At 32.8% G+C, this 25,728-nt stretch overlaps 2 protein-coding genes across 3 annotated transcripts; both read right to left on the reverse strand.

The window, feature by feature from the left end:
- Window positions 1-7,531: 7,531 nt before the first annotated feature.
- On the reverse strand, window positions 7,532-10,375 carry LOC145638627 (dof zinc finger protein DOF3.7-like). 2 transcript variants are annotated; one of them, XM_081689615.1, is made up of 2 exons: window positions 10,157-10,375; window positions 7,532-9,393 (listed from the first exon to the last, which is right to left on the reverse strand). In XM_081689615.1, the coding sequence occupies exons 1-2, from the start codon at window positions 10,178-10,180 to the stop codon at window positions 8,311-8,313; spliced, it is 1,107 nt and encodes a 368-aa protein (XP_081545741.1). In that variant the 5' UTR covers window positions 10,181-10,375; the 3' UTR covers window positions 7,532-8,310. The 2 variants fall into 2 exon arrangements, with proteins under 2 accessions (XP_081545741.1, XP_081545740.1); XM_081689614.1 differs by having other exon boundaries at window positions 7,532-9,399.
- Window positions 10,376-15,663: 5,288 nt separating this feature from the next.
- Window positions 15,664-23,388, reverse strand: LOC145638628 (uncharacterized). The gene is made up of 3 exons (XM_081689616.1): window positions 22,864-23,388; window positions 20,207-20,355; window positions 15,664-16,123 (listed from the first exon to the last, which is right to left on the reverse strand). Exons 1-3 carry the CDS (start codon window positions 23,047-23,049, stop codon window positions 15,988-15,990), a joined length of 471 nt encoding a protein of 156 aa, XP_081545742.1. The 5' UTR covers window positions 23,050-23,388; the 3' UTR covers window positions 15,664-15,987.
- Window positions 23,389-25,728: the final 2,340 nt, after the last annotated feature.

Here is a 25,728-nt window from a genome sequence, read left to right on the forward strand (position 1 = left end):
TAAATCAAGCATACCACGAACATAGACAACACATAATGATCATATATGGTTTCAAACGTCATTATATGACCCCGAGATGTATTTCCTAAAATCTCAAGGATATTCGACATCGTACCCCGAAACCTCCAAAATTTCTCAAAAAGCGTGGAAATAGGCCTTCAATTTTGAATTGTTTGGCTTTTTTCGCCTGTAAATAAAAATTGCCAAAGTTTTTACTATGGTCCCTAACACCCTCTGGAAGTCCAATTTTGTTGGTTGAACTATCCAATTTTCCTTCAAACAACCAATTTACTAGTTTACAATTTGCACCGATTTCATTAAATCAAGCCTACCACGAACATTTGTGACAACATATAATGATCATAAATGGCTCCAAGCGACATTATATGACCCCGAGATGTATCCCCTAGAATTTTAAGACTTTTCGACACCGGGCCCCGAGTCCTTCAAAATTTCTCAAAAAGCGTGGATATTAGCCTTTAATTTTGTAATTTTTGACTTTTTTTGCCTGAAAATTAAAATAGCCGCAATGTTTACCATGATCCCTAATACCGTCAGGGAGTCCCATTGGGTGGTGGAACCAACCAATTTGCCTTTAAATGACCAATTTACCGGTTTACAACTTGTACCGATTTCATTAACTCAAGCTTACCACGAACACTTATGACAACAAATAATGATCATATATGGTTCCAAAAGGAATTATATGACCCCGAGATGTGTCCCGTAGAATTTCAAGACTTTTCGACACCGGGCCCTAAAACATCCAAAATTTCTCAAAAAGCGTGGATATAAAAGTTTTCAATTTTGGAATTTTTTGACTTTTTTTCGCCTGGAATTAAATATTGTCGAAATGTTTCTTATGGTCTCTAATACCCTCTGAGAGTCCAATTGGCTGGGTGGAACCATCCAATTTGCCTTTAAACGACCAATTTAATTACCGGTTTACAACTTGCACCGATTTCATTAATTCAAGCCTACCACAAACATTTATGACAACATATAATGATTATATTTGGTTCCAAACGACATTATATAAGCCCGAGATGTATCCCCTAAATTCTCAATGCTTTTTGACACCGGGCCCTGAAACATTCGAAATTTCTCCAAAAGCATGGATATTAGCTTCAATTTTGGAATTTTTTGACTTTTTTTTCGTCCGGATATAAAATTGCCGAAATATTTACCATGGTCCCTAATATCCTACAGGAGTCCAATTGGGAGGGTCGAACCATCCAATTTGCCTTTAAACGTCCAATAAACCGATTTACAACTTGCACGGATCTCGTTATTAATTCAAGCCTACCACGAACATTTATGACAACAAATAATGATCATATATGGTTCCAAACGACATTATATGACCCCTTGATGTATTACATAGAATTTAATGACTTTTCGACACCGGGCCCTGAAACCTCCAAAAATTCTCATAAAGCGTGGATATTAGCCTTCACTTTTGGAATTTTTTTGACTTTTTTTTTTTTTTTTTTTTTTTTTTTTGCCGGGAAATAAAAATTGCCAAAATTTTTACCATGGTTCTTAATACCCTACGGCAGTCCAATTGGGTGTGTGGAATCATCCAACTTGCTATTAAACGGTCAATTTACCAGTTTACAACTTGCACCAATTTACCGGTTTTCAACGGCTAATTTAATTAACTTGTACCGAACCCGACTTGAATCGAAATTGACCCTAAACCGTTTTAAACTGTCAAAACCCGAATTCAATTCGACTTGTTACTAACCTGACCTGAATTCAGCCCGACTGGTTCCTAACCCAGCCCGAATTTAACCCAACCTGTTACAAACCCGACCCGAAATTACCCCGACTTGTTATTGACCTGACCCAAATTCAACCTGAGTTGTTATTGACCTGACCCGAATTTTACCAGACCTATTACTTACCCGACCCAAAAATTCAACCTGATCAGTTATTAACCCGACTCGAAATTAACACGACTTGTTATTGACCCGACCTAAATTCAACCCAAATTGTTCCTGACCCGATTTAAAATCACCTTATATGCAATTTAGACCACCTTATTATTGTTGATCAAAGTATTTTGTCTAAAGAGACCAAGTCGGTCCAGGCCAGCAAAAGAAAGGAGCATCATCCTCAAATTTAAGAGTTAAATATAGTATATATTTGTTGTATGATCAAAGGAGATAGTTATCTTCCTAAATTATAGACTATAGTTCCCTAGTATATTGTCATATATATTATAGTCAAAGGAAATAATTAGCTTGATAAAAATGATAATTATCTATTTATAGTTATTTGAACCCGAATATGACCTGACTTGGAAATGACCCGACCTGATTGTAACCTGCAAATTATTGATTTGAACATAACCTGACTTGAATCCGAAAACGACCCGACTTGGAAATGACCCAACCTGATTATAACCCGCAAATTATTGACTTGAACCGAACCCGACTTGAACCCGAGAATGACCCGACCTGATTATAATTCGCAAATTATTGACTTGAACCGAACCCAACTCAAACCCGAGAATGACCTGACCTTATTCTAACCCGCAAATTATTGATTCGAACCGAACCCGAGAATTACCCTAACTCGTGAAAACCCGACCCAAATGTAACCCGACCTAAACCCGACCCAAACCCGATAAGAAGTATGACCCGACATGACCTGATTCAAGCATGACCCAACCCAAACCCGACACGCATAGGTTATGGAATTAATCCGAATTGACCCGACTCGAGTTGACTCGACCCACTCTTACCCGACCCAAACCTGACCCGTTTATCCAAATTGACAGCTCTAATTGTGACCCAATGAGTTAGGTAAAGATTTCTTCATAGTCCGGAGATTACCATTGGTTAATTTTGATTAATATATTTGATTGAATAGTTATGGACTTTGTGGTCATGGATAGATTTCTCTTTATTTAATTAAATATGGAGTATTGTTTATAACATCTTGATGAACGTTTTAACAAGATGAATTTCTAATCTTGTACATGCATATACATGGATTATTATTATGTGACCAATATGGACCACCAACAAAGAACGTCCATATTGAGAATCAATTCCCTTGAAAATCTCCTCCTCTATAAATATAATTATCGTCGGTGTCCCATCATTTTAGCTTTGATATGTTTTTGGCGTCATCTACAAGCTTCTTAAGTCCATTTGGCAAATATAGATAATTGCCCCCAAAATTCAATTGTAATTTCCCACCCACCCTTTTTAGGAGTGAAATTGAAATGATTGCTAGTCTAATACTAATACTAATGTTTTTAATAAAAGTCTTTGGGCCTGTTTTGACTTTTGAGGTTAATTAACATTGAGTTTGGGGTCATATATATGTACTGTGTTTTAGGACTCCATTAATTAAGCATACAAAAGAGAGTTTTCCTTTGATTTATTAATTTCATTCATAATCATTATTAGTCTCACAAGGGCTTGTTTTGTGGCCTATTGAATAGGTAGGGTTTCTACTTTCTTATTTTTTTTACCAATGAACTGAAATTTTAACCAAATAAAAGATAGTATTCCGTATAAAATTACAAATGATTTATATTTGTTTTTACGTAAAAGAGGGGAAAACCCAAAATAAGGAAAATTACGTAACTAAACGTGGCAAGACCAACCCTATAATATCCTCTTAAGAAGATTGTTTATTTCGATTAAAGGATCATTGATATTAACCCCTCTTTCTTTAGCAATGATTTTGAAACTTTCAAAATAAAAAATGCAACAATAGAGTACTTGATATGTAACATATAATCGTTCAACTTTGTCATTATCGTCCAACTTTAACCATCATTATTTTTATGCGACAAATATTTCAACTCCATCCAACCCTCTCCATCCTTTATAAAAAAAATTAATTAGCTTAATAACTCAAAATCCAACCTAAAATATTGTTATATTACACTCAAAAATATCTTTTAAATAACATATTTTTAATATATTAATTGAAATTTAAGTCATACTCAATATATAAATTTACGAAGTATATATAAAATTCAACTTACATGTATTTTATTTATAAATAAAAGATGTACATCATAGGCTCTAGCAATTTGCTCAAAGAAGCTCAGCTTACACAAGATTATATACACATTATTAAAAAAAAAAACAATACATAAATTAGTCGTACAAATGACACTTAGAAAAAGAGTTGACAAAAGGTGGGGTCTTCAATATAGTAGCAGTGGGATATGGCCGCATTTGGCAGTTTATGGGGTAATTAAATATAATTTAAATTAAGTCACCATCATTAAATTTAACATGATATCAAATCTATCCTTCACTAATCACAAAGACAACAACGCCCAAATTTCTTACCGTAATTTTTTTTCGTTAATGGGTCCCACTTACCTCTAATTTGTCGGCTTATGTCGCCCTAATCGCACAATCATTCATTCCCTTGAAAGTTGGCTACCTGCTAATTACTGTAATTAAGGAGTTAACAGTTTTTATTGACATTATCTTCATAATAATAATAATAAAAAAATGTTTCGGAGTATTATTAAGTCTAGAAATAAAAATTAAACATGTAATCAATTGGCCTATGGGTCACCCTTTCAAGTCCAAGGAATGATGATATTGATCGATGAATCTCAATTTTTTTTTCTTTTGATAGAGCATTTTTTTTTAATGAAGTATATGTTTTATTGATTTTTGATAGGACTAATGGTCTAATTTAAGAATTCCTTTAAAAAAAAAAAAAAAGTCTAATTTAAGAGTTTTTTTTTTATTATTTTTTATTTATTTTTTTAAAATAAATAATAATTTAAAGGGTGCAAAACTTTATATGTGGCGTGCGGTCAGAGTTTCTTATTTAAGGGTTACTCGATCAGTCAGGGATTACTCGGTCAATGCCTCAATGGTTACTAAGTCAGGGGTCACTTAGTCAATTAGGGGTTACTCGGTCAAGGATTCAAGGTTAAATGATCAGTTAGGGTTATCTATTTAGTGTTTTGAACTTTTGATGTGTACTGTGCAGCCAGCCACATGAACACCCGATTTGAAGGGCTAAATCTTTGTTTTGTTCATTTATGATATTCTTTAAAATCACTTTATTTGAACTTATTTATTTATATGAACTTAATTTATTATGTTCAAATTTATTTTCTATGAGTTTTTAAAATTTATTTTATCTAAACTTTTTTTTTTTTATTTGGGAATTTACAAATCTATTTAATACTATGTATGAAATAAGACAAGATATCCTTTTTTTTTTTTTTTTTTTTTTTTGTTGGTTACTACAAGGCAACCTAACCCTAATTTCAACTCACAACCTTTATTAAAATTAAAATAGCTAATATAAGATAAAGAGAACAAGTATTGAACCGGGAGCTTTTTACCAATGATCTACTTAATGATTCTTTCTCCACTAATGATACCTTAATATGCAACATTGAAAGTACAAGTTTAAACTAAGTTTTGGTGGAATTGTAAATTATTTCATAATCTCTATTAGATGAAATTGGTCAAAAGTAAAAACTTAAAGAATTATTGTTTATTGTAATGTTTCAACTTTAAAGATTTGCCGATATCAAATGAGCTACAAATGTTGGAAAATAAGGTATGAAAGTCGAAACATTCGTTTCTAAGCAAGCAATTTATAAATCGTGCTATTAAAGGTTGTTCAAGAGCGCGTTGTTGATGCGATGTTTCTGATTGGATTGAATGAAGAAATTGTTTTGAAATAATTTTCAGAGGTTATATATGTTCCTTCTTCACTTATACTCAAGCTAAAGAAAGTCTACCTTTATATTATTGTTTTTGTTTCTATATTATTTATTTATTAACAGTCCTAACGATATTTCATTGAATTCTTTCTTTAAAAATATTAGCATTGCATGGTGTACGTCTAATTTTCTAAGCATACAATTAATGTATTAAGAGATACTATAATTTTAATTTACTCAAAATATTATTATATTGATCAATGATATTACTCCAATCCAGGCCATATACTGATTTTCTATTTGCATAGGCTTACACTTTGTATTATTGTTTATTTCTTTCTATCTAATTCGTGAAGAACATATATGTGAAATAGATATATAGTCTATCATGAAGTCTAATTCATAAATTTTAAATATTGATAGTAGTCAAAGAGACATTTCATCAACATTACTCGATTTTTTTTTTTTTTTTTTTTTTTTTTTTTTTTTTTTTTTTTTATCTATCTATCTACAAATTATATGATAAATAATATCTCTACCTAATTATTTGAAAGTCATTAGAATCAACTACAAATACCACAAACATATACTTCGTACGTACTACAGGCCTGCTGTTCACATTTATTGAACTGAGCAGAACTGAACTGAGCTGAAATGAATATTTTATAAGAGAAGAAAATTAGGAGTTGAACTAATTTGAACTAAACTGAACTGAAATTAAGTTAAAGTGAACAAGCTCTACGAATGAAATATGAAGCAAACCTTGTAAATTATTGACACAGAAGTACATAATTATCCTGATTTGTTAGCGCATTTCATTAATTAAAAGTGTGCCTTAGCTCCTACTATTTTCCTTGAAAAGAAAGAGCTCTAATCAAGCTCCCAAGTCTAATTAACAATCAAAGCATCTACCTTAGAAAGGTAGTTGCAGATTGGTCCGACAAATATTTCAACTCCAACCCTTTCTAGTCTCCATCCTTTTTTTTTATAAAAACATTAGCTTGATTGACTCAAAATCCAACCAAAAATAATTTTTTTTTAAATTAAAAAAAAAATCCCAATAAAATTGACTGAAAGTGGAGGGAATTATTAATGAGCACGCCTGCCCAGAGGGAATGTTTGGGTGGACCCTCATTAGACCAAAAAAAGTAGGGTTTGTCAGATTTAAAATAATTTTTTAATTTGAAAAATAATTAATTTTTTATATTAAAATTTATTTACCTTTATCTAAGAGTAATCATAGTTGTAATAACAGTGATTATTTTAAGTAAAACAAAGAAGGGTGGCTAACTTAGAAACATGCAATAATGATGAACATTCATGGATATTGATGGGCCAAAATTTTAAAATTATGGGGTCCTCTTCTACATGAATTATAATGTGATTAGGTGAGCTTTTGTTGAGGCAGGTAAACTTTTTTTTTATTATTTTTTTTATCATTAAGTTTATATCATGTAGTGTTTGGATTTAAATTAATGATTTAATATCCTATTTAGTTGAGCAAGTTGTATGATCTTTAATTTAGTAACATACAGTAAGTAAGACATAGATTTCATTTGAGATTAATGGGCAACAATAAGCTACAATATCATTGTCACACAATTTAATTAACTAATATAATATCATACTATAATATATAGTAGCTTAATTATCCTAAATAAAACTAGTAGTCTATACTATAGAGTAGTCATATTATATGATATGATATGCTTCAATTTCCTATTGGCTTCATGGAAGTGGTTTTCAAGGCTGGAAGATTCTCTCATTCACCTTCTTCCCCAAAATGGATAAAGATGTCAGATTTCACACCCTTCAACATTCAGGAATAATTAAGAGATTGAGAAAGAATAATTAATATAATGCCCACATTGGTAATCACAAGTATTTAACCAAAACTATACTTAATTAGTACACTAACACCTGGCCTAGCAAGCTAGGTGCGGGATGGTGTTGTATTGTATGTATTGATTGACTTATTATAAGACGATGTTTAAAGTTACCCTAAAGAAAGTAACAAGTTAAATCTTGAAATAGAAAAGATCGCTTATGACCGTCTCTTGTATGATTTTGCCGGATAAGTAGTATGTGATGATATATCATGAATGTATGTGGTTATATGTGAGTAATAGGTGAATTGAATAGGATCATTTAAGCAAAGAAATGAAATTGACAAAGTGTTATTACAATATATATACATAGTTGCAATTTCTATAGTAAATAAATCATCATCAAGCACTTAATTAATAAAAAAAAAGGATACAAAAGTTCGATTAAAAGGATTTACTTAATGTTATAGATAGAAGAAGGTATGAATATAAACCATGAAAGCTAGAATTTATACAGTTATACATTCACCTCTTCTTCTATCTCTAACCTACTAAGAACCCTTGATGTAAAAACCAAAAAAAAAAAAAATGCCCAAAACCCTAAGTTAAAAAGAAAAAAGAAAAGAAAACTCCCAAGACTAGCTATTACATGAATATTATCATCAAATACAACAATTAAGATGTACCCCTATTATATATATATGTTAGTTAAAAAAAAAAAAACCAAATTAAACAAGTGAGCAACCATATAGTAAAAAAAAAAAAGATAAAAAAAATATGATTCTTTGATCTTTTCTTCTAATTACTTTATAATTACCATGTTCCACCACCTAACATGCCACTCCAATAACCATGATGATTATTATTGTTGTTATTATGATGATGTTGATGATGATCATTTCCTCCTTTGTTGTTTTGATCTTCAATTTCTTGTTGATGATGATGATGAGTTGTTGTTGTTGTTGGTGTTGAGCTAGCAAGCTTGTTCATATCAGCAAATGGAAACAAAAGTCTAGCAGAATTAGCACCACCATTATTATTATTATTTGATCCCACATTATTATTATTGTCACCTGATCCAACCATGTTATGATCATTCGGAGGCGAAAACACATCCATGTTTGGCTTGAATTCTTGCAAGTTTGGGAACCCTGAGGGGTATAGAGTGTTGGAATCCGGCATTGGCATCGGCATCGGCATCGGAATCGGAACATATGGGTTTAGGCTTCCCCTAGATGCAATCCCTGTCCTTAGAAGCTCAAGGGCTGAAATTGGGGTTGTAGAGGTGGTTGTACTACATGTGTTAGTTGTAGTACTAGAAGAAAGATTATTGTTGTTTGTGTTATTAGCATTGTTGTTATTAGTGTTCATGATATTAATTGGCTCATGATTTTCATTATTGTTGTTATTACTAGGGTTGAAAATACCTTGCATAGGAAAAGCAAGGTTAAGATCATGACCTTCAAGGAATTTAGGGTTTTGGTGTGAGGCAGTGATTAGGTGTGACAAAGAACTTGGTGGGTTTAAATCAGGGATGAGTTTAGTGGGGTGGTTGATTGATGGGTTTGAGGTCGACGACGACAAGGACGACGATGATCTCTTGTTCTTCCTAGAGCCACCACCGACGGGGACGTTTCGTAGAGAGCCACCTTGAGTCCAATACCTTCTACAAGTCTTGCAAAAGTACCTTGGTTGAGTAAGGCTGTAGTTGTTGTAGTAGCAAAATTTGGTGTTGGTAGAATTACACCTAGGACAATTGATGTTTTGATCTTTTTGAGGCCTTGCTTTTCTTTGATCTCCAACAACTTGTGTTGCCCTTGAATTATTGTTTGTAGGATTATTGTTATTGTTTGGTATTGCTATTTCTTCCATTGCCCTTGAAAAACCAGCTACTTGCTGATGCTACATACCCCCACAATAACCAAGAAAAGATAAAATAAAATTAAAAGTTGTGAGTAAAAAGATAAAGTGATTTTCATCTCAACACTTTTATAAGAAAATTGATGAGAACAAATTAAATTAAACAATCTAATGAAGCTATAACATGTAGATGGATCAGAAAGTGTGTGTTTGTGTATGTGTGCGCGTGTTACATAGAGTAGTGATTGCAACAAACAAAGTTTATGTTATGTCTTTTTGAATTTGAGATTGAATTGATGTAAAAGTAGATCACTAAAGAAAGAAGAAAACACACAATAATTACTAATATTACCTTTTCTCTAAACACTACTACTACAACATAAACTTTATGTATTTGTTTTTCATATCACATAACTAAAAAGGGTTAAGGAGAAAAGGAAAAGTGAAAAGCTTTTACATGTTTCAAGAACAAACAAGAAAGTTGAACAAACAATAAAGAAAAAAAGGGAAGAAAAAGAGAGGGGAAAAGGGAAGAAAGACATGGAAATGACTCCATTAAACATCTTTCAGAGAAAAGTTTCATGCACATAAAACCAAATTTCACCAAAAAGGGTTTTTCTTTGTGAAAAAAGCCACTTTAATTTTGTAGATCTTTAGTTTAAAACCTAAAGAAAAACCAAACTATTTATCAGAAGATAAACATGGATTATTAAGTTTAATTAAAAGGTAATAATAATAATAATAATAATAATAATAATAATAATAATAATAGTTGAGCATGATAGATATATAGACATACCTGTGGCCATTGAGCAGCATCCATGAATCCAAAGGAAAAAAGGTGAAGAAAAAGGCAAGAAAAATAGATGAGATGAGATGATGTCTTTTGAGATGAAAAGAGGGGAAGAGAAAGGCTAAGAGCCTAAGAGAGAAAAATAAAAATCAGCTCCTTTTAATTTTGTCTGCAAATGGACTTAATTTTGCAAGAAAGAATGTTTGTGATTGTTTGTGTGATGGCTTTATGTGTAGGCCTCTCACTTTATGATGTAAGATAGATGGCCTATGACCTTGTTGGGGTTTGTTTTGACGTATGTTCCTACCTAGTCTCTTTTACTCTATCATACATTTTAAACTACTTTTATTTACTTTAGCTTCATTTTCTCGCTGTAGTGGATGTTAACTAGTTCGGTTGGTTAAAATGTTGAATGATGGTATATAAGACTTGAAATCATATTCTATATATGTCATCCATTTTTCTTTGTATCTCTCTTTAGTCTTTACACAAAAATAAAAATAAAAAATAAAAAATTTCTTCTACATGAATGTACACCATTTATATAACACGAGATTAATTGAATTTAATCATCTCAAATTACGTGAAAGTTAACTTTGTAGTGCATGCAAATGGTAAAAATTATGTAATTATAGGGTATTAAGTGTAGTTTATACAATAGAACCTTGTTATACATCATATATTATGTATTCCATGATAAATTGTCCTTTTTTTTAAAAAAAAAATTATTTCTTCCTCAATTGGCTTTGATTATAAGTATTATTATATGTTAATTTTTCAATAGTGTGAATATATGTTAATTAGCTGGACTTATTGAGTCTTAAAATTGATTAAATTAATCGATCATAGTAATGATGAAATGTAATTTTCAGATTATTTTAAACATGTTATTTGAAGATGGTAGTGGAGCGCCTTCAAACAAATTGTGTATAATATTCTTTGATTGTGGAAATATGATGTGTGCCTCCTGTGGTGGGTTTTCTGCTTTTTGACCAGAAGATAGGGAAAGTTTTTATTCTTTGTTCTCTTCTCACCTTTCTATCATTTTTTATATATTTTTTTTATTACCATTTTTCTAATGCTAGGTTAATTAGGGCTTAATTATTTTCTTTCATACTAATTATGTTACATGCATAAATGATTATTCTAAGCTATTTTACATTTCAGGGTCATTAATAATGTTTGCTTGCTATATATTTGCAGTGTATACAAATTAAAAAAAAAAAAAAACTTAACACACATTATATTCGATAGAATTTCTCCAATTTCAAAATATTTCCTTTGTGTTATATTTATGTTAATGGAATTTAGTTATATTGTTCGTCGCACTTTTATAATAAAATTACTCATATCTTCTATAAATCCCGAAGAAAATAAAGTTCATTTTAAAATTTATAAATGATGACAGTAATTATTATTTAGAAATAAATCGATAACTCGAGAACACGCCAGAGATAACATAGATTTGAAAAGAGCATATTAACGTATAACGTATACCGTGTTTTGACATCAAATAGTGATTTACCCTAAATACAAATGAGTACAAATAGTAAAATGTCACCAAAAGGGCATAAATTATAGTCATGTTGATCAACGTTACTGTCTCTTCACATCAAATAAGCATAAAAAAAAGGTTAACACAAATTCTTTTTTTCCTCTCTCTTTCATGCTTTAAGATAAGAAAAAGTATGTTCCCTGGAATTATAAAGAGAGTCTTAAGAAACCGACCTTTTCTTATGCTCCGTTGGCCTTTGATTCGGAGAATTTCTCCAGCTCAATCTTATTAATTTGTTGATTAATTATTAATTAGTTACCCCTTTTTATTACAAAGGGGATATCAGATCATGTTTAGACCTACTTTCATACATTATTCTTTTTATATTGCGCTGTAATGTATAGTATATGGTTTTAATTAATTGGGATTTTGTTAGTTGTCTTAATCTGTTATTAGAGTAGGATTAACTTTCCTCCAGTAATTTACTGTATTTTTTTTTTTTTGGATATTATATTGGAAAACAGATGTCAAGCAGTGATGGATAAATAATTTTTATAATTATGTAACATTAATATAAAACCACAATATACAAAGTATTATTCTAGATGTCTCACTGAGTCACTACATGTTTGTATCAATCATCAGTATTTATCATTCTGTTATTATTATTGTAAAGAAGGTTCGGTTGGATAGAAGAGTTCACAAGAAATTACGTATACTCAGTAGTTTTCAAGAAATTTATGTTACGTTGTAAGGTTTACAACTAAAATGTGTATCAGAAACACGTCAATATAACAACTAAAAGTAAAAGGCTAATATTTCGTTTTACTAAGAATTGGATCATCCGGTTTCTAAGCATCCGACTCTGGCTAATATAGGCATAACATATTATCTTCACCAAGGGTTGTACAAACTACAAAGTACGTACGTACAATACAGTACACCCTCTGTTTGTTTTATGAAATAGTGAGCATCCTATGACAAATCGACCAATGCTTATTACTTGAAATAGGCAAAATTAAATACTCATGTCTCAATCTTACTACAGCTTAAATTGGTGACTATTTAAACAGACAGATTTTGCGTAATTAAATTAGTGGACAAAAAGGTCTTCATACAGATCATCATAATTAAAATCATGGACTAATACTAGGCAGTGATAATATATTTGGCCGTGTCAGATTAACATATTTGGAAAGAATGCTTATATAATCAATTGACATTAATCAAAAAAACAAAAACCAAAAGACAGCTTAATTAAATTAGGTATGCAATTTCATATTCACTCGTGGCCGTATTTATTAGTTACCCTAAGTTAGCTAAATATGCTTACTTGAGTTCATCAGTAAGATTCTATAAATGGTGAATTATTTTTCAATTGTCATGTGTGAGGATCTTCACATACATCGAGGAGTTTTAGTGAATATCACACATAATTTTATTTTTTTTTGGTAATTTCATTCTTTTAACTAGAGTAAGAGCCTGTTCTGATTTACTGCACTGAACTGAACTAAATATTTTATGAAAGAAGGAAATTAAGAACGGAACTGTTTAAATTGAAATAAACTGAACTGAAAATAAGTTGAAGAGAAAGGCCCAATACTAGTATATTGTTTTTCAACTAGGTGGATTTATAATTGGAAGAGGAAACAAGAAAAAGGAAGGTATAGTTTTGCAATTTTATAAAAAATGAAATTGAAAGATCAAATTAGGAACATGGATTAAGGGGAAATTATAATGAAATTGTTGTTAATCTAGGCTAATTAATTTGTGGATCATGTAAGTCAGTTGAAATAGTAGGGCTTGTAGCAGTATCCAAAATATGAGTCTGGTCTCTATTTGCACCCTTTATTAATCGAGGATCAATTTTAAAACCTTGTTTAATTCATCTTATTTCTACTTATTTCTTAGAATAAGTTAGGACTTGTTCTCTTCACCTGAAACAAATAGATCTGGTCTGAATTTTTTAAGGTCTAATATGAATTTTTCTGATTTGGTCTGGTTTGATCTGATTTAACAATTTGACTAAACTTTGACCGTATTTTGATACTTATCTATAAAGAAAAATATCATCAAAATGAATCTTGTTAGATTCGTCTCATTATGAACATTTTAAATATGTAATTTTTATAAAAAAAATTAATACGCAATTTACGATATTTAGCAATAAGTAAATGATAATCAAAAGTTCTGATCTGGTCTGATCTGAATCTTTCTGATCTGATTTGAATTTATTAAGGAATAAGTAATAAGTATCTGAAATAAGTTGAAGGGAACAAATCCTTAATGTACGATATGAGCTTATAAGATAAAAGGTGAAATAAGTACAAACAAACTCAATAACTTTGTGTTTAGAGAGCTACAAGGGCAGAGATGAGATTTAGTCCTAGGATCCCCTGATATTGAAAGGAATGCTTAACCACTCGTACTATTTCACTCTCAACATGCAACTAACAATGAGACAAGTCAGACAACATAAACCGCTCGTAAAAATTTCTGCTAAATAAACCCATATTTTAGGAAATGGGATGCAAGCCAAATGTTAATGTATTATTCACAGTAATAGTAGTACTAATAATAATAATAATAATAATAATAATAATAATAATAATAATAATAATAATATGGAATAAAGCTTGTCTGACAATTGAGATATCCAAAAATTTGTATTTAACCGGAAAAAGTTTGTTAAAAGTAGTGTAATTTCAACTTTAGTCCACACTCTAGAGGAACAGCAAAAATCAAGTACAGTAAAGCATAACTAACTCTTAATACTCTACTCTAATCACCAAAAAGTTTGTATTTTCTTTCAAATGAACTGTGCTTATAAAGGTGTATGGTCTACTTTTATAGAAGTAGATTATAGAATTTTTATACCATAGATTATATGATGGGTCGTTATAAATCATTATCATAAAAAATAAAGCTAAATCTATGTTGTTTTTAGCTAAACATCAACCTGAAAGAAATATTATAGATCACGTGACCCAAACTTTTGGTTGATTACTCTTACTCTAATTCACAATTAGGGGTTAATTTTACTTTAATTGTATAAAGTTTAGTGGACTAGTGGTATAGGGGCGGCAGACAAAGTCCTAGCTAATTCCAACGTAATCCATATTTTGATGATGGGTAGGTTTTTGGGAATAGTTCCATATTCTATTTTTAGTATTGTTTGGAGGGAAATTCTACTTTTAGTATAAGCAAATCTTTAAGCCACGAATATCCAGAAATATGTAAAAATTGGAAGTATTATTGGCCAACAACAATAAAAAAAATTCACAACGGAAGTATTTATATAAGGAAAATAAATAGATTAGCGCTTTAACCTTTTCACAATAATAATGAATAATTTTTAATTATATTTTTAAACAATATGATCATATGCTCGATAACTAAATGATGTTCACAATAAATTTGAGTAACATTGTAACAATTTTGAAATAAAAAGGTTGATTTCAATTATCATATTGTACAAAGTTTTCATATCAAAATTGATATCTAATACAAAGTATATATGCAGAGTATCTATTTGTAGTTGAAGTAAAAAAAAGGGTTGATTAGAATCATGAAGTGATCTTGTTTGACCTCCATTGTCAAAATTCACAACCTATGATAGAAAAGAGAGATACTTCGTAGAATCTAAATGACAATATTGACCATACAAAATTATATCTAAAGCTACTGAAAAGATTTCAAGAGGATGATCACCTCTTGTAGCAGGGCATCCATATTCTTCTCTGATGGCTCTCCTTCAACGGTTCAACCCAAACAAAACTTTTCTGGAAGTCTGAACATGTATGTATCTGCGGCGAGGCTCAATCTCTAGATGAGAGAGTCTAGATACAAAGTTTTGAACTTTTTTATATATCGTCGTAGGTGTTGGCTAGATTATACTAACAATTTGAAACAGGAATACGAATAGATTCACATGAGTACAATGATAATATGGAATGAAATTATAAAATTTTAGCAAGATTTATGAAGATAATACGTTGGTTTCAGTCAATAGTAGAATATACTAGTAAAACAGTTTCTCTTCCATTACAAAATAAAAAGGTTTATGGCATATAACAATGAGAAACCAAAATCATGCTCATATTAGAAAAAGAAAATCTAAAAGAACATGCGACAATTCTGTACAAAAGATAGTATCTACTTATTTGTTCATCATCTCTTTGGAGAGTAGAGGCAGAAGTTTAGGCGATACAAAAGCATTACATCATCCATAACCGTTTTCCTTTCTGGTTTTCCTATACAGTAGTGTCCTTCCGGCAGCTGGAGAAAGGATCAGAAGTCACCTTTGAGTGTTAAAACGAGCTGACTGCCTTAGATGCCCTTATTATTCACCATTGATACCAAAGATCCGGACCTTGTGCATATGTGGGAATTTGGCTACAACCAAGATGATCATTGCAATGGTGTTGAAGAAAAGCATTGGGTGCTGGTAATCTGTTGTATGTGAGGCTATCAGGTACCTGTAAACAAAATATTCTTCAGTATATAACCAACAGATGTCTAACTGTATGGATTTCTGTTCTAGTCAAATGAAGGTGCTTATATTAAGTAGATTGCAAAAGAACTTCAACATCTACAAGAACCAAAGGAACAGGCGAAAGAAAAAAGACCCTCACAATGCCTTAGCTGCTAAGGCATGAAAACAAAGGAAGACTGTATAACCAATAACTTCATTATAAGGCCTTGAATCATTCTAGACACTTCAGACAAATAATAAGTTTAATTTTAATACAAGATCATAATTGTTTACAGAATTCTTAAGCTGCATACGTATGCGATTATATATTTCAATCAGGTACATCAAGATTTAGGTGTCACATTCTATACTGAAAAAACAATAAAGACAGCATCAGAACTCAGACATCATATTCTGAACTCCGTAAGAAGCACCAGGTCATAAACTATTAAAAATTCCTTATCACAGTACCCCCACCAACTAAAACAGCACATGGCAGAAGCAAGACAGTTTCAGGAAATCGAAATACTTCCAAGTCATTGCTAGCCCCTGCTAGTCTACAAAAAAAAAATTGCTGGTAATTTACCACGAATTATATTATACAGACAACTTCAAGGGGAAAAAATACTAATTTGAAATTAGAAGAATTATGATGCCTGTTAGACAAATTAAAAGCTGCACCAGATTTAAAACACGGGAGAACTTATGTCAAATATCCAGGCAACAAAGAAGATGGGCGCAGTAATATAAAGATCATGCTTGGTAGAAAGCCTTCAACATCCCTGGGCCAAGAGTGCCCTCACACCTCAAAACTGCAGCTCCGAGTTATGATGATCACTCTACCAAGGTGTCAAATCTCAACAAAGGGTGCATAAAGGGCCACTATAATTGATTTGGGACCTCATAAGTTGCATCCAGCAAAATTTGTGTTACGCAGTAGATGGGTAGTCACAGTGTCACTGTTACTCTTTAAGTACTAAGTTATAGGTGGTGATTTGATGCACATGGCCCAAGACAAAATATTTCAATCTCATAATAATGGACCTACAACCTCCTATGAGCTGCCTAGAATCTAGATACCCCTTAGGGCTTGATGGCTATCCCTAGAGCAATGAATAGTCAAAACCATTTACTCAAACTAGGTTGAAATATCTTCACTTTTAAAACAAGGCCTTGTTTGATTCCCCAATCCCCACCTGTAAATTTTACCATGGGAAGTTGAAGAAATAAAGCAACAGCTTGCTGAGTTCATCACCTTGCAAATAATGTGGCATAGACACATTTTAATACAAATATATTGCCTTGGCAACTTGGCAAGCCCAAAAGTAACAGAGATTGTAAAATACATCTTCACTCTCCATCTTAAACATTAGCACGCACCATAATCCAAGCGACAAAATCCATGAAAATAAAATTTGCAATTTTCTCCTCTCCTCTTCAACAACTATATCATGATTGAGGAAGCACATTACAAAGAAAAGATGTGGAATAAAGGCACATCATCTCTATCAAGAGGGGGGGGGGGGGGGGGACACCCAATTTTTTTTATTTATAGTAAAAGAAAATGAAAAGTAGGATTGAGGGATATGAACAAGTAAAACAGAGCCAGAAACAGAGATGAAGTCAGAATAACACAACGAAGCTTCCAATTATTCAAAGTTAGTCATTAGCTTCTTCCAAAGGCCTCTTTTTCAAATCTCAATTATTGAGGTAATTTGCCAGAATTTTTGGGCAGTTACTTTAAATTGTTTCAAAAACCCATGTCTTGGTCTGAACTCTGAAGGGTTCCAGATGCTATAGTGATGCAACTTATAACTTAACCCAAAACTTCGGACCAGGTTGGGCCTTAACATCATACCTCATGCGCAAACCCGCAAAGTCGGGCCGGGTTTGAGTTTTTAACTAAAAATGTGTTTTTAGGCTTGCCTAAATCCGCCCTACTTTCGAGATAGATTGGGCCGGGCTAGCGGGACGGACCGATGTTGATCACCTTTAATTAATAGGTTTTGACCAATTGACCTTCCTTCACCATTTCCAGAGTCCATAATCATATTCGCTAAAACAATGGATTGTTCCACGTGTTTCTCATCTCAGCCTGTGTGGCACAGTGAACATGGTTCGGGCTTCAGATTATTAGGTTAAGCCTTTTGTTTGGGTCTTTGAAATTCTGTACACAGTTGGACAGGAGGATTTGTTTGGGTCTTTTTTTGACTTTATTTCTCCATATCCAGATCTTAGCCAAATTGGTGTTTCCATTTTCTTCTTAATTTGTACAAATTGTACAGTACCTTTTTCTGTAGTATATAAGTAGTCACCTAAGGCATTAGAGATATACTTTATCCATCAAGATATAAGATTACTAGGTGGATGGGTGGGAAGAGTAAGAAGGGTGAAATAGAAAGATAGAAAACCACCAAAATGACCACACCAAAGCCTCTAGCTCATGACCTTAAGTCGCAATTGGCTGAAAGGTTAAACATCATCTAAAGAAAGACTAAAAAGAAGACCTCAAATCATCCCAAAATCAAGGTGGCAAAGACAGGGTTCACAAAAGGATGGCAAATAATTTCGATGGGCATTAAAACATGAGATATGTGATACATTGCATTGACTACTATGCCTATTCCTCGTGGTTACAAGGGAATTCACCTCCTTCATCATGGAATCATACTCAAAAACATCACTTCCTATGTCTTCATGCTTTGACTCTCAAACCACATTCAGTAGTTTATTTACAGCATAGTGGTTCACTGAATGAATCCATACAGCTTTCACAAAAGAAAGCTGCTTACAAAAACCATTACATGATATGCAATACCACATAAAGAACACAAACTTCAACAATGAGAGACAAAAATTACTGAGCTCTAGTAGCCACCTCACTCACTAATATTACTATCACCATTACCTAATGCCTCTAACAACAATCAATTATGCTAGATTGAAGTGTACCAAATGCAACACAGCCTTTTCCATATAATTGCAAATAAACTCTTTGAGTCTTACCCCAAGGAAAAAAAAGATAGGAGTCATGTTGAACATACGGGCCAATTCCTTTCACTTTTATTAACTGACCCAATAAGGGTTTTTGGATATATAAGGAACTATTTAAACACATTTGTAATAGAGAAATAACAAATTCTATCATTGTTATTTACATCTCAAATTGGTTTCTACTGAATATAATATAAATGTTAAAGAAAGTATGGGTAACAAGAAAATATTGATCAAATTAACCTCTTCTACATTTGAAGGAAATCTAAAATGATACAGCAATGAAGGACTTAAAATACTACCCCAACAGTAACATCAACCTCTACTCCCCACAACAGTGCTATTTGTCCACTATCTCCCTCCCCTCCTTCTATTTTCCTGTACCAATCTGGTGATTCAACCATGAGGAATCTAAAACTATCCGAGCTCTAAACACCAACACTGCTATTTGTCCACTATCTTAACACCAAGGAATCCCCCCACCCCCCCCCCCCCCCCCCCCTCCTCCCCCCTTTTCATGTACCAATCTGGTGATTTAGGTAAACTTGACCTCATAACTTAGTAGCCATTTTAATTTGAATAGTACGTTTGTAATGTCTACGATGGTCATTAATTAATATCATAGAAAAACCCCCTATTTCTATTCTATTCCCTACTCGTCCGTATGTTGGACGATTACATGAATATACCATACACGTAATCTGTTGAGTACAAATTTTGACACAGAATTCAAGCCACGAAAGTACTATTACTAAAGGGTAAAATAAGTGGATGAGCCCCTTCCCCACCGTTTCAAATGATTTGAAAGATTTCGCGTCAGTTAAATCCACCCAAAGGTGTTCTACATTTTCACCAACTCAAGCAATATTGGAATTCTATGTCTACCAAACCCCTTTTAATGATGAAGTATCCTATAGTTCATTTGTTCACAAAAAGCAGTTTACAGCTGCTTCCACAAGAGAAGAATAACTATTATACTACAGACCAGAACAACAATATTCAGGGCACTAGCATTTCATTATAAAACTAACCAAAACAACTATGCATCAATTACAATAAAATCAACATATTAAGTTTTTTGGGAGTTACTTACAGCACAACAGGCACAACGGTCAAAAATTTCCTGTTACGTGTAAGCTGCTTCCCATTGTCAACTTGTTCCCACCAAGTCAAACGATTATATATTCCCTGATCATCAGAGAATGGGGTACCTTTTTTCCAGTGAAAGAAATGATATGTGACCTGATCAGAAAAATAAGAACATCAATTGGACAGAAAAGAGATCCATAGTAGAAACATGTGAAACAAAACAGATTTCATTTATTAAACTAATTCTATTTTCATAGTTCATAGCTCTCCCACTACCACCAGGAAAAGGTAAGGAAAAATGAAAAATAATAGAATTTCAATAAAAGAATTGCAAGAAAAATTCCCTGAAGAAATTAGACAATTCTAAAGCTGATCAAACTCGTATAAATACATATACAACCATTCAGAGTTCTTCCACTATTCAATCAATCAATCAAAGCCTTAATTCAATAGGTGGGGTCGGCTACACTTTTCAAAGCAAAAATTTGGGGATAGGGTGAGAAGATCACTTAACCAACTCGAGTAAGCAATTGCCGCAATGCCAAATTTTATCAAGTACAAACATTTCCAATCCAATACTCTGAGATTTGAGAAGATCTGGAAACAGCTACCTAACCCCCAATGCCCTCAACACCCTAGTGATTCCCATACCGGATCTTCTACATCTTTTTGAATTTAAGACTAAAGTGTAGCTAAATGATAGGATTCTTCCTATTATTAGAGTTTTTAATAAAATAAAGTTCAATCAGTTCCAAATAAACACAATGCTTTGCTTCAATATCAAATCATGTTACTCTTACTCACCTTTTACAAGTGACATGTCCAACTCAATAAAAGTACACAACATAAAAAATTAGGTTTCCTATATTTACCTATCATATTTAAGGAGAATACACTAATTCATATTCAGCTAAGGTTTTGATATGTGTCTTACACATGTAAAACAAGGTTAGCAAGACAATTTCTGTCATTTCTAAGGATATAGGGAATATGAAAATGATAAGCAACAACTATAATTTTTTTTTTCTTCCCAAAGTATGTCTTTCATTCAAATATTGAGTACAATCCTAACCAACAGCAATGCCCTTACTAGCAATCCACACCCCCACAGCCCCACTAATAAAATTGACAAAGCTACCCTGATTGGCAATCATTATTGAAAGAAATAGCATAGCATGTTTTCCAACAGACTAAAGAAATTTGGATAGTAGCAGGACTAGCAAGTCATAATTGCATTTGAAGTTGAGTGGTTGATATATGAATTTGCTTTTAAAAATTAAAGATAAAATCAAAAGTGAGGTTCTTGCCCATGATTTTCTTACCAATACCATGCTTTTACGGGGAACGATTGAAGGTTAGGACTTCAAAACCAACCACATTGAGCATTAAACATGTTGATTTCATAATTTCCTATGCTACTTTTGACTCCTTACTATCTACTTGAATCTAACATTTTAACTGACAAAGTGGCAAAGGGAGACAAAACAACGGTGTGTAATTCAAATTATTGAATTAGTCAAAGGCTCAAAAATAGATTCAACTACATAATGTGCAATATGCAGAGAAAGATATAATGATCTTGGAGATCAAATAGCATAAATTGGACTACAGAAACAAGTTCCTTAACCAATTCTAAAGCCTTCTCTCCATTGGACTCATTAGAATCTACCAGGTTGGCATGTTTACCTCCAAGGCCCAACCCTATCATAGAAAGATCTCTGATAACAATTGAGCCATAGGAAACCTTTTCATGTATCGCACAAAAAGATCAGTTGACAGAGCTAGGCATGGCAGTGATACTACTTATCGAGTTTGATAAAAGCTCAAAACCAAAATAACTATACGTGTGTGTGTGTGTTCAATCTTTCCCCTTCCAGCTAATTACCATTTGGAAAATAAGGATGGGCTAAGTGATAAAAGATAAAGCATGATTCTTTGACCAAAAAAAAAAAAAAAAAACGAGTTTTTCTCCCATGATAACAGTTTGTGACCATAAAGAGTGCTTCAGCTATTTGATCGAGTATTTTTTACAGAACAGCTGTGACAGAGTGTGCTTCAGTTGTTGTATCAAATTTCTTTCATAAAAACTGTTGTGAGTTGTGACAAGTTGACAACCATGACTATAAAGAGTGCACTTTGGTTTTAAAATCTTGTGCAGGTTAATTTGTAATTGAATAATAACATTTCATATCAACACTGTAAAGTAAGCAAAAGAGGAGTTCCTCTCCACCCAAGAATGAATACCCTATAAACTCCATTACTCCGTACTAAAAATTCACCCATACATATACAAAAAAAGCTTTTCGCACCCCGAAAAACCTGTTCTTTCAGTTGCAGTATTGAGCACACACCGAAAAATCTTAAATCTTTACCTCTCAGACAATGAAGTTCAAGAAGACATTTAACAAGTGCAAATAGAAACTAACCTAAAAACTCTTGTAACTCTAGAAATCACATAAATATAGAACAAAGACTAAAATTAGTAAAATTCAATCGCATACAACATTCATGAGAGCTCAAATTGAACAAAATTTGATGAATTTCTGAATTCTAAGAGGCGAATTAAACCACGACATAATCAAATAATCAATCGATTGCAACAATTGAGCAAAAAAAAAGTAGCGAAAAGCTAACAAAAAAGAGGAGAGAGAAAGAGCGTACAAGAAAGTGAGCGAGATTGACGACGGTCCAAGCCATGCCAGGAGAACAACCAAAGACAGAAAGAACAAGAAGCCATGAAAAGAAGAGGAACAAGATGTATGTTGTCCAAACTCCAGGATATGTAAACCACTCTGTGTTCCTATTCAGATCCGCAGGTGGCGAAGCTTTCACATACAAATTCGCCATTGTTGTACAAGCTTACTCTGTAAAACCTCCAAAACTTCTTCGAAATTGATTTGATTTCAATTGATTTGATTGGACTTCAATTGAATTGAATTGAATTTGATTGGATTGAATTAGGTTTAAAAAAAGAAATTGATTTGATTTGATAGAATTGATTAATTTGGAGAATTTATGAGTTTCTCTCTCCTCTCTTAAATTGATTTGATGATGAGTGGGTGGATTAATTCCTGGAAACATGCATTTTTGATGATCTTTTTCTCTAATTTACACCTTCCCACATAAATAAAAATGATAAAAAAAAAGGGAAAGAAGGCTTGATATTTTTTCCTTATTTTCTTCTTGGTTTGATTTTGGTTTGTGGTATTGATAGCCGACTTTTTTGACTTTAGGTCCAATGACCTAAAATGATTAACCAATTGGCAATTGTTTGTGGTCCAATTAGTGTGGGTTGCATTGAATTGGATTTCTTAAGCCCAATGGACCTATTTTACTGTCTACTTGTATTCATTTTGCTTACAACTTTACAAGACCCAATTTATTCTACCCATAATGATATGGAAAGGGTTTGTGACTCTTTTGTGTGTGAGGTGCATCAAATCACATAGGTCAAAAATGTGCTTTGAAGACCATGGAGTACGATATTCAATTTACGAATTATACTAGGATTTGAGTAGTTGAATAAGTACTATGAAGTATGAAGTTTGAAGTTTGAAGTTTGAAGTATAATATTACATTTTTGAGATTATTTAATGTCTTGGTGAAAATAATTAATGATACATGGAAAAGTTGTATATCAAACTAAATATAAGTGTACGTCTTGATCTGATTACCCTATTTAAAAAAAAAATTCATATCGCACCTGTATTCATCTGTCTTTAGAAAACATAGTCGAGTCCCTATCCCTAAGTAGAGCTGTCAAAAGTTGACCCGACCTGAAATACCGACTCAAACCCGATTATTAATCGACCCATCTAAACCCGAAAAAAATGCTGACCCAAACTCGACCTGACCTGAAACCAACCCTAAACCCAAGTTGACCCGAGTATGTAAGACCCGAACCCGAACATGAACTGACTTGGAGATGACCCGACCTGAATGTAACCCGTAAATTATTGACCTGAACCGAACTCGACTTGAACCGAAATTGACCCAAACCCGTTTTAACCAGTCAAAACCCGAATTCAACCCGACTTGTTACTAACCTGACCTGAATTCAACCCGACCCGTTCCTAACCCGACCCGAATTTAACCCAACCTGCTACAAACCCGACCCAAAATCAACCTGACTTGTTATTAACTATACCTAAATTCAACCCGACTTGTTATTGACCGGACCCGAATTTTACCAGACCTATTACTAATCCGACCTAGAAATTCAACCCGATCTATTGCTAACCCGACTCGAAATCAACGCGACTTGTTATTGACCCAACCAAAATTCAACCCAAATTGCTCCTGGCCCGATTTCAAATCACCTTAAATGCAATTTAAACCACCATGTTATTGTTAATCAAAGCATTTTGTCTAAGGAGATCAAGTAGGTCCAGGCCAACAGAAGAAAGGAGCATCATCCTCAAATTTAAGAGTTAAATATAATATATATTTGTTTTATGGTCAAAGGAGACAATTATCTTCCTAAATTATAAACTATATATAGTTCTCTAGTATATTGCCATATATATTATAATCAAAGGAAATAATTAGCTTGATAAAAATGATAATTATCTATTTATAGTTAGTTAAACTCAAGTATGACCTGACTTGAAAATGACCCGACCTGATTGTAACCTGCAAAATATTGTCTTGAACATAACCCGACTTGACACCGAGAATGACCTGACTTGAAAATGACCCAACCTGATTATAACCCGCAAATTATTGACTTGAACTGAACCCGACTTGAACCCGAAAATGACCCGACTTGAAAATGACCCGACTTGATTATAATCCGCAAATTATTGACTTGAACCGAACCCGACTCAAACCCGAGAATGACCCGACCTAATTCTAACCCGCAAATTATTAACTTGAACCGAACCCGACTCGAACTCGAGAATTACCCTAACCCATTTTAACCCATGAAAACCCGACCTATTGTTCACCCAACCCGAATGTAACCCGGCCTGTTATTAACCCAACCTAAACCCGATAAAAAGTATGACCCGACGTGACCCGACTCAAGCATGACTCAACCTGAACCCAACCCGCATATGTTATGGAATTAATCCGAATTGACCCGACCCGTTTACTCGAATTGACAGCTCTACCCAAAACCTCCAAAATTTCTCAAAACCCGTGGATATTAGACTTCAATTTTGGAATTTTTTTGACTTTTTTTCACCCAGAAATAAAAATTGTCGAAATGTTTATCATGGTCCTTATTACCCTCCGGGAGTCCAATTGGCTGAGTGGAACCATCCAATTCGCCATTAAACGACCAATTTACCGGTTTACAACTTGCGCCGATTTCATTAACTCAAGACTACCACAAACATTTATGACAACATATAATGATCATATATGGTTCCAAACGAAATTATATGACCCCGAAATGCCCCTAAAATCTAAAGGACTAAAGGCTTTTCGACACAGGGCCCCGAAACCTTCAAAATTTCTCAATAAACGTGGATATTAGCCTTCAATTTGGAATTTTTTTACTTTTCTTCACCCGAAAATATAAAT

The sequence above is a fragment of the Chenopodium album genome, chromosome 7 (genome assembly GCF_948465745.1).
Source record: "Chenopodium album chromosome 7, dcCheAlbu1.1, whole genome shotgun sequence".
Classification (NCBI taxonomy): Eukaryota; Viridiplantae; Streptophyta; class Magnoliopsida; order Caryophyllales; family Amaranthaceae; genus Chenopodium; species Chenopodium album.

What these genes read in the sequence shown, in the direction of transcription:
- LOC145638627 (XM_081689614.1), bottom strand. Translation starts at nt 10,180, where the DNA reads ATGGATGCTGCTCAATGGCCACAG. An exon ending in ATGCTGCTCAATGGCCACAG is followed by an intron (nt 9,400 to 10,156) that starts GTATGTCTATAT and finishes GGGGGTATGTAG; the next exon opens with CATCAGCAAGTAGCTGGTTT.
- LOC145638628 (XM_081689616.1), bottom strand. Translation starts at nt 23,049, where the DNA reads ATGGCGAATTTGTATGTGAAAGCTTCGCCACCTGCGGATCTGAATAGG. An exon ending in TCAATCTCGCTCACTTTCTT is followed by an intron (nt 20,356 to 22,863) that starts GTACGCTCTTTC and finishes TTTTCTGATCAG; the next exon opens with GTCACATATCATTTCTTTCA. An exon ending in ACCGTTGTGCCTGTTGTGCT is followed by an intron (nt 16,124 to 20,206) that starts GTAAGTAACTCC and finishes TTTTGTTTACAG; the next exon opens with GTACCTGATAGCCTCACATA.